The sequence below is a fragment of the Muntiacus reevesi genome, chromosome 1, assembly GCF_963930625.1.
Source record: "Muntiacus reevesi chromosome 1, mMunRee1.1, whole genome shotgun sequence".
Classification (NCBI taxonomy): domain Eukaryota; kingdom Metazoa; phylum Chordata; class Mammalia; order Artiodactyla; family Cervidae; genus Muntiacus; species Muntiacus reevesi.
This window is the reverse complement of record NC_089249.1, coordinates 197,004,134-197,021,132: the sequence shown is the minus strand read 5'-3', so window position 1 is coordinate 197,021,132 and position 16,999 is coordinate 197,004,134. Positions and strand designations below refer to the sequence as shown.

Below are 16,999 nucleotides of genomic sequence, written 5' to 3'. Positions count from 1 at the left end.
AGCCATGGGACCCAGGGCACAGGAGAGCACCCAGCACCCATCTCGAGAACGGGTCCACAGCTCCACGCCGGCCCCAGTGCCCAGCGCTGCAGATACGGAGGTATCCATGCACATCGCTTTCTCCAGGTGCACTTGCTCTATCTCCCCAGCCACCCAGAGGGGCTCTGATCAGCATTTCATTTGCACAGCCTCCCCGTGGGGCAGGAGGGCTGGACACACACGTCAGGGACTCACCCCAGCCCTGGCCCTCCTCCACACTCCCCAGCAGCAGGAGGCCTCCCGGGGTCTGGCTCCCTAAGCCACAGGGCGCCAACGCCCCTGGGGGCACAGTGCCCCTCCTGTGCCTGTGCAGACAGGCTGGGCTCTCCTCTCATCAGCGGCCAGTCACCTTGATGCCCAGAAAAGCAGGGTGACCTGCAGCCCCACCATCAAATCCCATACCCACTGAAATGTTCCTCAGTGCACCTGAGCTCTGCCTCTGACACCAGGGATTCTCAGAAGAAGCGGCCTGTCAAGTGAGCAGTGGCACCCACGGGCCCCCCCAGGATGTCATCCCCCCGATGGGTGGCAGAGCTGCCCATAGCCAGTCCAGCTGCATGCATGGAGAAGCATCCAGACAGCAGGCATTCAGAGTCAGGTAAAGTCACCACTGCCGGCTGGCCATACCTGAGAGAAGCAACAGAGGCTCACTGCCAGGCAGACAGTGGTCAAATGCTGGGTACTGGGCTTCAGGAAAAAAGTTCTGGTCTGAACTGTATCCCCAGTTTCTACACTGACTCCCACGCCCCTCGTGATGGTGCTGGGTCACAAGGATGGAGCCCCCGGAATGGGATTAGTGCTTCCACAGACTGCTCGCGCTTCCCCATGGGAGGGCACAGCAAGAGGAGTATGTGACCTGGAGCACGGCCCTTCCCTGACCATGCTGGCGCCTGGTCCCGGACCTCCAGCCACTGGAATGCTAAGCAAACAACTTCTGGTGTTTCTGAACCGCCCTGTCTGTGATACTGTGTTATCACAGCCTGAACACTGAGATGATTTCTATTTTTTTCCACTTTAAGCACATAGAAAATACTACAGAGAGAACACCCTCCTGTGATCCTACCACCCGGATTACCTTTACCATCTTTCATACATATGATCCTTTTTTTCTATAAATACCATACACACAACTTGTTTTCTAATTCAACAATGCTTAAAGCTCTCTCCCCCAAGGCCGTCAACAGTTCCGGTTCAGAAGATGCACAAGCGCCTCCAACCAAAAGCCTACGTTGAACGTCCAGGTATCTTCCGGATCTTCCCCTCTCCTCCCACAGTGACCGTCCAAGGACTCTGGCCCCACCCCAGCATGTGACGGCTGAGCCAGGGACCCTGCCACTTCTAGCATGACTGACGGGGCCATGGCTTGCTGCTCCCCAACTTGCCAGCTCCCCAGTCGACAGCCATGGAGAGACGGTTGTGACTCCACCCGTGGGCGCCTGACATAGAGTCTCCATTACATGTGTCACCATCCACCTGCGGCGCAAGGTCCCCTCACCTCATGTGAGTTGTGCGTCCTCCTCACCACTCCCCAGGACCCTACCTTGTTCTTGAAGTACACCTCGATGGGCATGATGAAGCCAGCATACCCCGACTCCTCCACCTTGTAGGGGGGCTCCTTGCACACTGAAAAGAAACAGATGACGTGCCATCAGCTCCTGGCAGCAGGAAGCACATGCATTCTGCCTCCTCTCTGGGCCCAGTGGGCTCTGCAGGAGGCCGGTTCCCCAGGAGTGGAGATCCCAGGCCTGGGCCACATCAGAGGGGTGACAGGGGAGAGAAGCAGAGCAGGAGAAAGGGGGCCCCCTCCACCCTGGGGTGGGAGAGTGTGCGGGAAGGGGCCGGAGACCAGCTAAGGCAGAGTAGCTGGCACTGGGGTGCATGGGTTCAAGACTGAGAGCAGCAAGTGAGGCTTGGGTGAGATGCCAGGCCTGGGGAACCCTGGTCTCCCTGCAGGGCAGGCTCTCTGCTGTGCCCACTCCCTGCCATCACCCATGTGAGCATGTGACTCGGGGCCCTGCTCAGGGCCAGGGTCACGGACACTAGCAGATGGAGGTGACCCGGTCTAAGACGGGGCTTGCTACCTGGGTTCCACTGAAGCACCTAACCACAGCATCCCTAGGGACCGAGCAACCCCAGGGAGAAGGGAGGGAGGGAGGGGGAGAGAACCCAAGAAGAAGAGCAAAACAGAGGTAGAACAATCTCCCAGTCTCAGGCTCCAGGATGCACTGTCAGTGTTCTGACATGCATGCTGTCACTCTGCGAGTAACAGGAAAACACTGCTCTCCTGCTTTTAGGAAAAACAGAAGAGTACAGATCCACCCCTCACGTCCTCCACCCCACCTTCTCTCGTGGTGACCAAGAGGTAGGAAAACCCTGCCACCTGTTAACACCTTACACACGTGTGTCCGGACTGTAACTCTTTAATGAGCCACAGATGGCTGGAACATAATGACAGGCCAGCACCTTGCACGTGGCTGGCACATGGGGTATGAGACTTGCTCAGCTGGCCTGACTTCCCACCAGGGGCAAGGGGGCAGTCATGACCCGGCCAGAGGACGCACCACAGCAGAGCCTCCTGGGGTGCGCCAGTGGCCCACTCCTCAGCTGAGCACCAGGAGCACTGCCACCTGACCTCGGGGCACGAATGTGAGTCATTACTGCCACCAAATGCTACATTCATTCATTATCCACCGCTGCGGTGTCAGGTGTCCAGATGGTGACAAAAGCCAAGGTCCCCAGGAGGGAGCAAGTCTCCTTCAGTGGGACAGTCCGCCCAGCTGAAAGTGACAGAGTCAGGGACAGTCAGCCCACCCGGAAGTCAGGAGTTGCCCTGCCCAGGGGACAATAGGCAGGGGACTCTGTGGAGGTGACCTCAGCCCCAATCCCTATTCCAACAGGTCTCCTGCTCTTTGGTCATCCTCCGTGGGTGCTGGCTGGGCACGTCACATGCAGCCCACCCCACACCACTTTCTCATTCCCTCTGAAACCTGCACTGCCTGGCATCTCACAGCTCAGGATCCAGGCTGTCCCGTGCTCCCCCAAGTCTACCTTAGCTTCTCCCAGAGAACTTGGGAAAAGGAAAGAAAAAACCGAAGTCAATGAGTCAATTCAGCTCAACAAATGAAAACAAGATACTTTCAAAAATGAAAATTAGAGAGTAAGAAAGGGCTCTTAGACATTACAAATACAGCATTTACAATGGTTTAATTCAACAGAAAGACCAGAAAATAAAGTCAAAAGAATTTCCCAGAATGTAGGGATTAAAAAAAATTTTTTAAGGTGAGAGGTGCAAAAACAACCCTGTGGATTAAACACATGTCAACAGCAGCTAATATTCATAAAGCACCTATTGTGTGCCAGGCAGTATTCCCAGAATCTTATACCATCAACTCTCAACAACACTGTGAGCCAAATGCACTTGTTCCCATTTTACAGATGAGAAAACTTAAACATAGAGAATTTACATAACAAGCATTCTAGAAAGAGAAAACAGAAATTAAACAGATGGAAAGAAATTGTTAGAGAAATAGAAGAGAATCTTCCAGAGCTAAAATGAAGGGCACCAAATATCCAACATGATGAACAAATGAACCAAAAAAGATTCAATATGATAAACAAACCAAAAAAGTCCCCAGAAAGGTCATAAAAACCATCTTAAGTCCTTCTAGGGAGAAAACAAAAACACTAAAAAACACATCACCTGCAACAGAACGAGAAACCAATAGCATCAGATTCCTAAGATGACAAAGCAACATGTTCAAAGCTCTGAGTGATAGTCATTCTCCAACTGGAACATTATACCCAGCTCAACTACCACTCAAGCGTGGGGCCAGAACAGGGCACTCTAGATACACTAAGACTTTATTCCCTACACCACTTTCTTCAGAAATTGCTTCAGTGATTAGTCTCTTGGGAAACTTCTTGACAAATTACTCCAGTAAAACAGGAAAATAAACCAAAACACAGGGTGTTAGGTGAATCCCTGAGGAGAAAAGTAAAGTAAGTCCCAGTGTGATGGCTAATGAGGTGGTCTGGAGAGGAGCCAGTTCTAATTAAAAGAGGAAGAGGCTGGAATGAAATATCCAGAGGAAGTGGGGAGTCTCCACTGAATAAATGAAATGATGGGGGTATGGAGAAAAAGGCAAAGCACCTCTGATGAAAAAGACAAATGCAGGGATAGGGAGGAAGAAGTAAAAGGTATTCATGAAGTCACAGGCCAAATATGAAGCCAAGTAAATGGGGCCAAATTTCTTTTTTCTTTTTTTGGCTGAGCTGGATCTTTACTGCAGCATGAGGGCTTTTCTCCAGTTGTGCACTCAGGGGCCTCTCCAGTTGTGGCACATGGCCTCTCTAGTTGCTGCATGCGTGCTTAACTGCCCCATGGCATGTGGGATCTTAAGCTTCCCTGGTGGTTCAGCAGTAAAGAATCTGCCTGCAATGCAGGAGATGTGAGAGACATGGGTTCGATCCCTGGGTTGGGAGGATCCCTAAGAGAAGGAACTGGCGTCCCACTCCAGTATTCTTGCCTGGAAAATCCCATGGACAGAGGAGCCTGGCAGGCTACAGTCTACGGGGTTGCAAAGAGTCAGATAGGACTTAGCAAATAATTAACAACAATGTGAGATCTTAGTTCCCAAATCAAGGATCAAACCCACGTCCCCTGTACTGGCAGGTGAATTCTTAACCCCTGGACCAGCAGGGAAGTCCCAAAACGAGGCCAAGTTTTAAGCAAGGATGACAAAAAAGATCCTATCTGACCTTGGCGTGACCTTGAGCGTTCTCCTTGGAGCAAGTGACCCAGAGTTCAGAGAGAACCAGCCGGACGGTGGAGAGCATCAATACAGTCAGTGACCCTCACAGTTACCCACTTCTAGACTCACTCTCTAACCTGGAGCGGAACAACCTTAATCAAGTTGAGTGTAGCTCCCAGAAGGGGCATAAGGGTCAAGGAAGACAGGCTGCTCCTGCCCTTCTCTTCCTAAGTGGAAAGTCAGGAGACACTGGCCAAAGCCGACAGCTTTGGAGAACCCATCCTTTCTCTTGGCAAACGTTTAGAAAGCACCTACTGTATCCTTTCAGCCCCAGGGATACAGCAGCAAACTGTGGCCAAATGCAAACCCCTCGCTTGGCGGGGATGTGAGAGGGCAAAGCTTAGGAAATAGTCTCAGCTTTCATGTTAGAAAGTTAAACAAATTTTTAAAGTGAAAAATCTAGAAATGAGAAGTAAATTCACTTCTACCACTTTAAAGTGGTAAGGAAGGGACACAACCCAGAAAGGATTAGAAGGCTGCCCCGGGGTGGGACCACCACTGATGAGTTGGGAGGTGGAGATGCCCACCAGGTACATCCCGGCTGGGTCTCTGTGGGGTGTATACTCTGATTTAAAAGATACTTTTTAAGCACATAAGGTATAACTTCAGAGGCTGGAGTCCTGTAAGGAATTCACTGGCTGCTTCACCTTATGTTTTTCCCTGATCACTAAACAAACGGCAAACAGGCATCTACCATCTAATTCACGTGATGCAGGGTGGCTCAGTGGTAAAGAATCCAACTGCCAATGCAGAAGACATGGGTTCGATTCCTGGGTCGGGAAGATCCCCTGGAGAAGGAAATGGCAACCCACTCCAGTTGTCTTGCCTGAGAAACCCCATGGACGGAGGAGCCTGGGGGGCTACAGTCCATAGGGCTGCAGAGTGTCGGTCACCACTTAAGTGACACAACCACCACTACCACATGATGCAGCTGCCCTCTACACAGAGGCTGCACCAATAGGCTTTGCAAACAAGGACGGTTCAGCTACTCAACTCTGACTGCAAACTGCCTCTGCAAAACAGTATGCTTCACCCAAAACCCATTTTTCAGACACTGGGAGCTTGGAGAATGTGCCCCTTCCACGTGACCACAAACAGGTGACTAGGCCTCTTGGGACCTCAGTTTCCACAGAGACATGGAAGGGGATGCTAGGCACCACCACCCCTGCCAATGTCACAGAGTCTCTGCGAGTGGATGGGAATCACCACTGGGAGAGAAGGGGACTGGACGGGAGAGGGAAAGCAGGCGCCCGGCCAGAAGGAGACAGCCCGGCTTCTGCTGTTTCATGGCACAGTCAGTGACCATGGAATGAACGGGAGTGACCAAGCGCCAATCGAAACAGGCAGACCCTGCCCACAGTGCGCGGACCCCTGCTTTGAAGCTCGGGCAGCTTATCGAGACCCCTGAGCCTGCTTCCCCTTCTGTAAGAGAGGGTCGTGGGGCAAACAAAAAGTGCTTATGAGCACAACACATCTGATAAGTGGCATGTAGTATTATTATTGTTACCAGGTGCTTTACATCGTTATTATTACTACCACCACCACCAGGTGCTTCCCAGGTATCTGCTGTTATCAGGACTCCGATCTGCTCTCTCCAAGAGGCTGAGAGAGGGAAGAAGGAAGAGAAGTGAAGTCAGGAAGGAGAAATGAAGGAAAGGAAGAGCTGAAAGCTGATGGAAGAATCTAGAAGGAAGAAAAATGGCCACTAACTATGCTACTAGGAATCTGGAGCTGCCGTCCCCCCGGAACCAGGAGTTTCTACTTCTGTGACACATGTCCCCTCCTGGCTGGACAGTCAGACACTTCTCGGCACTGGTCCAGGCCCCAGCGGGTCCCAGGACAGGCTCCATACTCTCACCCCATGAAGCCTCACCCCGAACCCCCTGCCCCCCCTGCAGCCCGATAGCAGCTCTCCCTGCCCCAAAGCCCTTCTGGAGCAGTCTTTTGTTCCTTTATCAACACATCCATCTGAGGCCTACTTATGGGACCCCTGTGACATGCTGGGCTTCACGCAGGGACCAAACGATGACGCGGCAGACAGGCCCCGACCCCGCAGAGCTCCCCGACTCCCCCTCAAAGCCTCCCGGAAGTGGCCTCTGACCTGGCGGCCTGGACAAGCTTCTGTGCCTGCAGGCACAGGACAGCCTGAGGGGGAAACGAGGAGGAGGCAGGGGCCATATGCCTGCCTCTTCTGGTCTGGTCCCACACGTCAGGGGCTCTGGAAAGGGCATCTCTCCTCTGCTGACATGGGCCCAGTGAGCAACTTCCTGCTTACTCACGGGGTGGTCGTACACCACCCTGCCCACCCTCCAACCGGGGCCACATACTCTGGTGCTCCACAGAGCCGGAGCCTCGATAATGACACAAGACACCCGTCACCACCTCTGCTGGGCTTTCCTGACAACCAAGTTCACAGCTGAGGGGGAAGTGTGGGGTGGGGGGTGCCCCCGTGCGGGGGCAGAGCAGCGCTGGCCAAGGAGTTCAGGCCGGCTGCTCCCCAGGGAGGGGGGCACTCACCCCGCTTGGGCTTGGGGAAGCTGTCGTGCAGCCGGAAGACCACCTTCTCCACGAAGTGCTGGATCTCGCACTGCTCGGGGCCGCGGACGAACACCATCCAGTCATGCGTGAACCCCTCCGTGGTGGGCTTCTTGCGCAGCTGGGCGCGGTGTCCCAGCTCTAACTTGACCTGGACAGTGCACTGCGGGGAGAGAGGCAGGCGCAGGGTCAGCGCAGAGTCCGGGGCCCTGGGATGTGGGCCGCCCCCTCCATCCATCCCCCACCCTACCCCAGGTAGCATACAGAGCCCAAAAGTGAAGGGACTCTGGGAGGCTCCAATTACAGGGGTTGGGGAGCACGTGTTTGCTCTATATGCTTTCTCTCCCCAGCAAGCCCACCCGGGGCCCTGCATCTCCACCCCAGTCACCCCAGGACCCAGGCACCTGCAGTCTCCGCCCCCCCAGGCTCTGCACAGCTGGCTGGCTCCTCTCACTGAGGTCTCAGCTTGACAGCTGCTTCCTCAGGAAAGCCTTCCCTGACCATCCAGTCTGAAAGCACCCACTCCCATCCCCACAACTCTTCAGACCATGTGGTCCTCTCAGCACCCTCCACCATCAGAAACCACTTGCTAGTGGCTTGCCTGGTCTGCTCTTAGGTTGGCAGCCTGTCTGGGGCAGCAACCCTCATCAAGATTTCCCGAAAAAAGAACAGTGTGACCCGTGAGGGAGGGGCTGGTGCCAGGACCAGAGGGTACCAAGATCCACTGATGCTCAAGCCCCTTGCATAAAAAGGCTTAGCACTTACAAGTGACCTACGGACATCCTCCTACAGACTTTACATCATCTCTGGGTTACTTATAATACTTCGTACAACATAGATGCTATGCAAACAGTTGTATATACAGGTAAGTGCTATGTCAACAGTGCCAGGGTCCAGCAAATTCAAGTTTTACTTTTTGGCACCTTCTGTAACTTTTTTCCCCAAATATTTTCGCTCCACAACTGTATGAATATACCGATGCGGAACACACCAATCTGAAGGGTGGGCTGTACCTCACTCTACAAGTGAGACAACCAAGGCTCTGAGACTGAGCTGCTACGTGGCCATGAGAGATGGCTCTGCTGTATGGAGATTCAGGCCCGTGTGTGGGGGTCACCCGAGGGCCACTCTACTGTACTGACCAACCCACACCAGTCCTTGAATAAAGCCCTGTTGTCATCCATCATCCCACAGAGTGCCTCCGGAGAACAGACACCCTGAGGGTCACCTGAGTTACCCACACCAACGATGGTTTGCAGTGAGAATGGGGGGGGGGGGGGGGGCGCGGCAAGAATGAAGCCACCTGGGACAGGTGCAGGTGGACCATGGCCTCGGCAGCCAGACTCCCCTCCTTGCACACATGTTGGCCCCTCCCCCCTAAGCGAGCAGCCCCCACACTTCACAAATTCTGGAGCGCCCATGGGGACCCACTGCACACACCCCTCTGGCCTGGAAAACCCTCCCCAAACTTCCTTCACACAGAGCCTGACACCTAGTATCAAAACCAAGAACATTACAAAGAAGGCGGAGGCTAAGTGGACACTTGCTTCTAAGTGCCAAGATAACCAAGGGCACGTGGGCTGCAAGATCCCACACATCCTGGAGACTCCCCCGCCAGGCTCGCCAGCCGGGGCCTGGACCAGAAGCCTCTCTCTGCGTCCTCCGCCCTCTTTCCACTACCAGACCCTGAGCATCCCCAGGGGCCACAGCCCCTCTGGTGCCTGCCTCTTTTACCCATTTAGACCCCGCCACCAGCATCCTCCTGCTCTTCCCCTCCTCCTCCGACTGCTCGGTCACTGCGTGGGACACAGGGCTCACCCTTCACAGTCTGAGTCAAGGCCATAAGCCTCAGCACACCTCCTGCCTGCATTTCCCCAAGTCTGGGATGCTCCTGACTCACCACGTTTTCATCTGACTCAGAGAGAGGATGCTGCAGAGCCATGCACGCGCACATACCTGCACTCACTCACAAGCAGCTGCTGCTAAGCTCTGGACACACCACAGGGGCTGTGAACCAAGGGTGCACAGGGAACACACACACCCTGCTTCCCCATTCTGTCAGGCACCAGCCATCCCCAAACACACCAGGCATGCATGCTCCTTCCTGGCTGTGAGCCCACAACCAGGGAACCCTCACTCACTTCTTTGCAGACTGAACTTACACTCATCCCTGAAGCCCTGGCTCAGGGCTGCTCTCTTCAGAGCCCTATCTGATCGGTCCCCACACTGGAAACCAAGCAGGCCCTGGTCTCCACAACCGTCCGCAAACAGACAGCTCCTTGATGTGCTTCACCCCGACCCTGCCCCTGAGCACCCTCAGCTGTCTCCAGTTACCCTCTATCCTGGAACCACACTGCTTGAGGTGTCAACCACACAGAATTAAACTAGAGGCTTCCTAAATCAGGGAGTTCTAAGCGGCACATTCTGGGGGAAAGGGCCAAGGTGACGGTTAAGTATAGGGTGGTCTCCAGGTGTGGAATGGTGGGAGGCTGTGGGTGCTGAGTGAGCTGTAAAAACGGCAGGAGCCCCTCCCCTGCTGGCAGGACCACAGTCCTGGGGCGTTGCTCGGAAACAGAGCAGAGAGACCCACCCAGGGCCAGCCCACTGGTAGGAGGGGTGGGGATCCAGATGGAGTATTTCAATTTAACATAAGAAAACCAGCTACACGCAGGTGATGGAGTCAGGGAAACAGCACTGAGTGAGAAGAACCCTGGGCAACTGTGTATGGTCTGAGCTGAAGGCAGACTAGGACAGACAGACCACAAGCCTGCTGGGAGGCAACTGGAAAGAGTGGCTAGAAGAGGAGCCTGAAACAAGGGAGCTGGGAGGACCTGCGGGCGGATGGAGGAAAGACAGGAGACCCTGGGCAGCTGGGAGGCTGTGATGCCCGTGGAGCCCGGCCCGGCAGAGCAGTGGCGGGGGGATGGGGACATTCGAAGAGAAATACCCCACCAAAAGATGGAGGAAAGGACTGGACATCTGGATAAACAAGTCATGCTCAAATCAGCCACAAGCTTCTATTCGCAGAGCACTGCTTATGGGCAACGTTCAAGATAAACAAATCCCGATGATGTTTACATGGTCCTGAATAGGCCATAATCACCCCCCACACCCTATACTGACTGTGTAACATACTCTGCTTCACACACCCTACACACAAGTGTGTAACACACTCCATGTTTCTCTCCAACCTGTTCTAACGCTGAGGAGTCAGGAGACAATCCCTGGACTGTGGGCAAGGTTCCAGGTGGGAAGCCAGATCATGATGATGAGACCCTGGGAACAGCTTCTGGTACTTTAGAATTAAATCCCAGGTCTGCTGTTCACTTGGCCGGAGATCCACAACCCTGCTCCCACCTCGGCCGCCCGCCTGGCATGTCTCATCACGTGGGGTTCCCACCCAGGGCACACCAGCAGGCAGCCAAGCCGTGATTGTGAAAGAAGGGAAGACCACAGCTCCATGCGAGGGGGAAGATGGGAGTGCCAGAAAGTCGCACCACAGGCCAAAGTAAACAGGGAGGTTCTGAAGCGCAGTGGGTAATCTCTGCTGCCGACAGGCCATGCCCAAAGCCCCGCCTGGGCCCAGGCAGCATCTCTGCCCTCGGGGGCTGGCACCAGCTCAGCCTCAACAACCCCAGACCCCAGGGGCCGAGGACCATGCCATGCACCGCTGCACCCAGGAGAGGGGGTCTCCTTCAAGTGCCAGAATCTTCTGAGAAGTAAAGATGGTGGAATCACACAGATCTGGGGACACGATATGAGGGGAAAAAACACCGAATCAGTGAGACGCTCAGGCTACACTGAAGCAGAGGCAGGCTAAGCTGAGCCCCCGCCAGCTACTCCAGCTCGGCAAGTCTCAGTGATTTATTACCTGCTCTGCCCCTCCCTCCCAACTCCACCTGGGCTCCTTCCCCGTTCAACAGAACCAAGCAACTGAAGCAGATCCTCAGCCGCTGCTCCAGGAAGGGTGTCCGCTGGAGAGGTTCGCTGCCACCGGGTTAACAAGCCTGTGCTGCCCCAAATGATGTCTCTCACCTGCCACTTGGCTGCTGGGAGATGGCAGAGCCTCCGAGGGCGAGGGCGGGCCTCGGTCACTGCCTTGGTTCAGCATCTCATCTGGGGGTTACTTCACCACCCCCTCCTCCAACAAAAGCCCAGAACAAAGGGGCACATTTCAACCCTGTCCCAGAAGGGGTTAACTATTCTACCTCTGGGAAAACCTCCCTAAAACCTGAGCGGAACGAGGGCTCCCAGGGCCATCTGGGGACAGTTAAGCTTGGGCTGAGGGCCTCCGCCGGGCGCTACCCTCACTCCAGGCCAACTGGCAGTAGGCAATTGGAACCCCACGGCCAGAATTCTAAGTCCTGCAAAGCAGGCCAACGGCTCGGCCAGCCCAGATCCCTCCAGGTGTGGACCAGGAGGCCTTGCCAGCCTGGGGCCCACAGTTCCTCTCACCTCACAGCCCTTGCTCCCCCAGATCCTTCCTGAAGCCCTCAAACCCAGAACCCAGCCAGCCGCCCAGCCCCAAAAGGCAGGTCTTCGACACCGAGTGTCTGTAAGATTTCCCCCGCTCTTCTGGTGGGAATTCTCTTCAGCAGACACCCTTCCCTCTGGGAATTTGCACTTTACCAAGTGGCCTAGTTATGCCTGAAGTCTGGCGGCTGCTGTGAATTCCCTCGGATGCACAATCCCCTCCCCTCCCAGGGGTAGGAATCACTGAGGGACCCCTCATTGGCCTGGAATGATTCTGCCAAGTCTGACAGGACCCAGCAGGGTTACTGGCCATGTGGTCCACACACAGCCACAAAAGGGGATGGCAGGGGGCGGGGGACCGGCCTCACGGAACCATAGCCACACAAATCCAAAGAAAATGCTCTTCACACAACTTTCTCCTTGGGCGCCCTGCGGGGGCTCCTGGAGCAGCTACTGAATCAGAGTTGGCTCCAGCTGTCCCTCCCTCTGTGTCAATCCTCTCAAGCAGGGACCACCTGCCCAGAGGTGGGGACCTCTCACAAAAGCCACAGGAGGGCCTGGACCTCTGACCGCTGGCCCACAGAGGGCTGATGGCCGCCCCTGCACCCTCTTCTGGTTCTGACCAGCCTCAGTCCTGGGGCATAAGGTTAATGACAAAGTGACAAGAAAGGACTCAATGAATGTGTCTCAGGACACTAAGGATAAGCAAGCAGACCACTATTATGCGTGCTGTTACTTCAGTCATGTCGGACTCTTAGCGATCCTATGGACCATAGCCCACCAGGCTCCTCTGTCCAAAGGATTCTCCAGGCAAGAATACTGGAGTGGGTTGCCATGCCCTTCTCCAGGGGGATCTTCCTGGCCGACCCAGGGATCGAGCCCATATCTCTTATATCGCCTGCATTGGAGGCAGATTCGTTACCACTAGGGCCACCTGTGCAGACCATGGGGCTAAGCAAACACACCCATGATCCTCAGGGTTGTCAGGGGGCTGAGCAGCCTGACCTCCGGCAGCCCAGCAGGGAGGCCTGGTACCAGATATATTAATACTTTAAACCTGTAGGGAACGCCCACCGACATGCAGACAATATGCTGGTTGACCCCAAAGTTCTCCAGGGAACAGTCTTGGGAGATTCTGAACATGAACAACCGGATGAAGGCATCTATTCCAGGGCCGGTGGATCTGGTGACAAAGGGAGTGGTTCCTAGCTCCTTTTATTAAACTGACAGTTGGTAAAGCTAAGTGCAAAACTTCACATTACAAACTGTGGGGGACACAAAGGGGAGTTGTTAGGCTCTGGCCCCTGCTCTCAAGTGCGTTACAACACAGCTTTAAAGGCTGGCAGGCCAATCTGCCGGGTGACAGCTTCAGAGCCAGGTTGGGAAGGACCCTGGCACCCTCTCGTTAGCGCTCTGCCAGGTCCCGAGGTTCTCTGGAAAAGGTCTGGCAAAACAGCGAGAGATCCCCAAGCACGCCCCCAGCCTCGACTCTTTCTCTGTAACACGGGCCTTCCTCCATCGTGAGAAACACGCCTCCCTTCCAGAGCAGCAGAGCATGGACACAGAAAGCTGTTCCCAAGTCCAGGTTTAGCAGATGAAGCGTCATCGAGGGTCAGTTCAACCTGTGGTTCAATGGGTCGGCTGCCCACTTCGGCAGCCAGGTCCGACATTTCTGCAAAGGGAGGAACCCCTGGGCCTTTGGGGAGCAAAACCCCCAGACACTGACACCACTTCTAGCTCCCTAGGCAGCCCCCGGCCCCCCAGGAAACTTTCCCACCTTTTCAGCATCTGCTCAGTCTGTAGCCAGGCCCAATCCTTCCCCACCATCTTGGTAGATCATATGCCTGCTAGCCATGACCCCTAAGTAAGCAAAGACCTGCCCCCCAAAATACATCACCATGTTCCCTCTAACAAAATACACATCCTGAGATTTCCCTGGTGGCCAGTGGTTAAGACTCTGCACTCCCACTGCAGGAGGCACAAATATGATCTCTGGTCAGGGAACTAAGATGGATTTCCCAGGTGAGGAGGTGGTAAAGAATCCACCAGCCAATGCAGGGGATGCAAGATATGGGTTTAATCCCTGTGTTGAGAAGATCTCCTAGAGAAGGAAATGGCTACCCACTCCAGAATTTTTGCCTGGACGACCCTAAAGACAGAGGAGCCTGATGGGTTGCAGTCCATAGGGTCCTAAGAGTCAGACACGACTTACCCACCAAGCACGAAGGCACAGGGCGCTGAGATCCCCCAGCCGCACAGCCCAAAAGGAAAACCCACCATCACAACCCGAAGGAAACAGACGAGCAACGACAGACTAGAGGTTGGAGGGATCAGACAGTTGGGTGTATGGTCAGGGCAAAGGGAACTGGAATGACTTTTCCCTGGGAGCCCAGAGCCAAATGCAGAATCCCCTCTTTTCTCAGCCGGGCCAGAAAGTTCTAGAGAACACACCAGGAAGGCCAAGAGAACCAAAACCTCCCAAAGCGAGAGGTCTGGCTGAGGGAGAGACCTGCTGTTCCTTATCACACTGAGGCCTTCACAGGTGTGGGGCGTCCCAGGGGAGTCAGAGAAGGCTGGCTCTGCTGGATTCAAAGGGTCCCGACCCCCACCCCACCCCCAGATCCCGTACCAGAAGTCCTCCTGGACGGCTTACAGCTGGCTCACCCACTCAGATGGATAAGCGACACCATTCTCTTCTGCCTCCCCTGGGGCCGTGAGGAAAGGACAGGGCTCAGAGCTGGGGCCTCTGCCTCCCACATTTGCATGAGAACACAGCCCAGACCAAGAACTGGACTGGGGTGGCATGCGCCTTCCTCTGGGGCCGGTTTCACTTGCACTTGCATGCGCAAAGATCTGGAGCAGCGCTGTCCAGTGGAACCTCCTGCCATGGGAGAAAGGGCACCTCTTCACACCGCCCAACAAGGCGGCTGGAACCTCAGGAGTAGTGGTTCCTGAACACCTAACATGTGGCTCATGCAACGGAAGAACCGACTTTTTCACTCTGGTTCAAGTTTGAATCACAACTGCCAGCAACTGTCACACCAGACAATGGCGGAATGGTGCTCTTTGTTCCAGGGGGCTCACCTGCCCCCCCCAGCAGGACTGTTGTCTCCCTGCATTGCCAGCCCAGAACACTGCCCTGTCTCACTCACAGAGACAACCACAGCCTGCCAGAGCCCCCCCACATCACAAGGTGGATGGACGCCCATGGGCCTGAAATGTCTCCCTGGGGGCCCAGTGGGGCAAGGGGCAGAAGTCCTGCTCTGCACCTGCGGGTTGTCCAGCAAGACTTTCCCAGGGTCCAGCTGCCTTAACAGTGGACACTGAAGGTCTATTTTGTTTCCTAACTCAATAAACATCGGAGGCCTCGAGCTCAGTCCCTTCAAGGGAAATGAACTCACCCCACCCTGCAGAAATCTCCATTCAGCTGTCATAAAGTATGCCTCACCTCTTGAGAGAAAGGTACAGCATCAAGGCTGCAGTGAAATTGCAGTGAGAGGGTGCCCCAAGCACAGGACTCAGCGATTCTGGCCACCAGGCGGCCAGGATGGGCAGGGGGGGTATGCCTCCTGCACCCCCACCCCTGAAACCCAACTGCCACACAGCGCCTCACCAGCCAGAGCCGCCTGAGTGGCGCCGGCAGCCAGGGACGCCCCAACCTGCCCTCACTAAAAGCGGGGAATTCAGCTTCCACCCCCACAGCCCCACACCGCCTTTCCTGGCCTCGCGCCCCGGGAAGCCAGGGGCAGCAGATGAGGGTTAAGAGAGAGTTGATCCTACGTAGGGAGCTGCAATGGTCCCTGGCTTGAGTTTACTGAAACTGACTCTGGGTTGCCAGACCAAAGGGAGAGGGTCCATGGGGAGTGTGGGGGGCTGGGGAACACCCTGGGTTTGCAGCAAGTCTCTGGGTGGAGGCTCCAAGATGCTGGGGAAGGCAGGGAACATGGGGGTATACAGGGGCTGGGAGGAGGACAGTGGGTCAAAATCACAGCACCAGACTAGGGGATGTTGGAAGGAAGTGGGTGACCATGAACATCAGGAAAGAGACAACGGGGTCTCTGCAAGGAGGATAGCTGTGATTCCAGGAACCAGATTTAGATATGGATTGGGGGGCTGGGGGGCAATGTGGGGCAGCGTCAGGGTCACAGGGGCAAAGAGGGCCCAAAGTGAGGGGAGTGAGGCATCTGGTATGTGAAGGGTGTGGGGGCTCCAAATCAGAGCAGAAATGGCCCCTGGATCTGGTCAAAGAGGGTCTGAAGGTGAAGAAACAGCCCTTTGGGTCCCTGGAACCCGAAGGAGAGTGATCAGAGCAGAGGGGGCTGAGGAAGCCGGCCCAGATCCGAAACGAAGGATGTTCAAGGCAGGCCGGGGTCCTGGTGAGAAAAGGCCTGGGACCTCGCCAACGTTTGAGGAGAGGGCTGAGGCTCAGCTGGGGCTGAGGCAGGGGCAGGATCAGAGGGGAGAGAGGTTAGGCTGGGCCTGGTTTCAAAGGAGGAGGCTGCAGACCAGGAGTTCTGGGGGGACTCAACCCCCAGCAAAGGTTTAATGTGGAGAACAGACAGAGTGTGAGGGGAAGCAGGGCCAAGGGGCCAGAGCAGGCAGGAGACACCAACTGGCCTGGATTCAGAGAGGAAACGGGGTACAGGTCGGATCAAAAGGACTCTAAAGGGACCCCGGGGATGGCTGTGGAGAGTCATGATTGGACCAGAGTCCGGAGGGATGTCCCGGGGGGCTCTGGGTCGGACTGGGGTCGCAAGGGGAGTCCCAGAGTAATCAAGGCCAGGCTGGGATCCTGAGGAGGGTGCCAGAGGGTCTGGGTTGTAGTGGGGACACAAGAGGTGTCCCACGGGGATCTGTGCGGACCGGGGTTGCGAGGGCCATCCCAGGGGGCTCTGGGCAGCGAGGAACCGAGATTCCCAGGGGAGTCTGAGGCGTTGTAACCCGGTGGGGGTCCCGGATGGGGGAGGGGCGCCCCCGCCCCACATAAAGGCCCGGGAGAGCGGTGGGCGCGCACAAAGCGGGGCGGGCGGGCGCCGAGCCGGAGCGGAGAGACCGGGACCGAGGAGGGCCGGGCCGGGCGGGCGGGTAAGGGAGGGAGGGAGGGAAGGAGGGAGGGAGGGAGGGGGCCCGGCGGGCGGCGC

At 55.7% G+C, this 16,999-nt stretch overlaps 1 protein-coding gene across 1 annotated transcript in view; it reads right to left on the bottom strand.

The window, feature by feature from the left end:
* Positions 1–16,999, bottom strand: part of MLLT1 (MLLT1 super elongation complex subunit) — a 63,511-nt gene that overhangs the window by 46,288 nt on the left and 224 nt on the right. Inside the window, exons 2-3 of the mRNA XM_065917942.1 lie at positions 7,368–7,548; positions 1,580–1,662 (exon numbers count right to left, since the gene is read on the bottom strand). Coding sequence (XP_065774014.1) covers positions 1,580–1,662; positions 7,368–7,548 — 264 coding nt within the window. The remainder of the gene's footprint in view (positions 1–1,579; positions 1,663–7,367; positions 7,549–16,999) is intronic.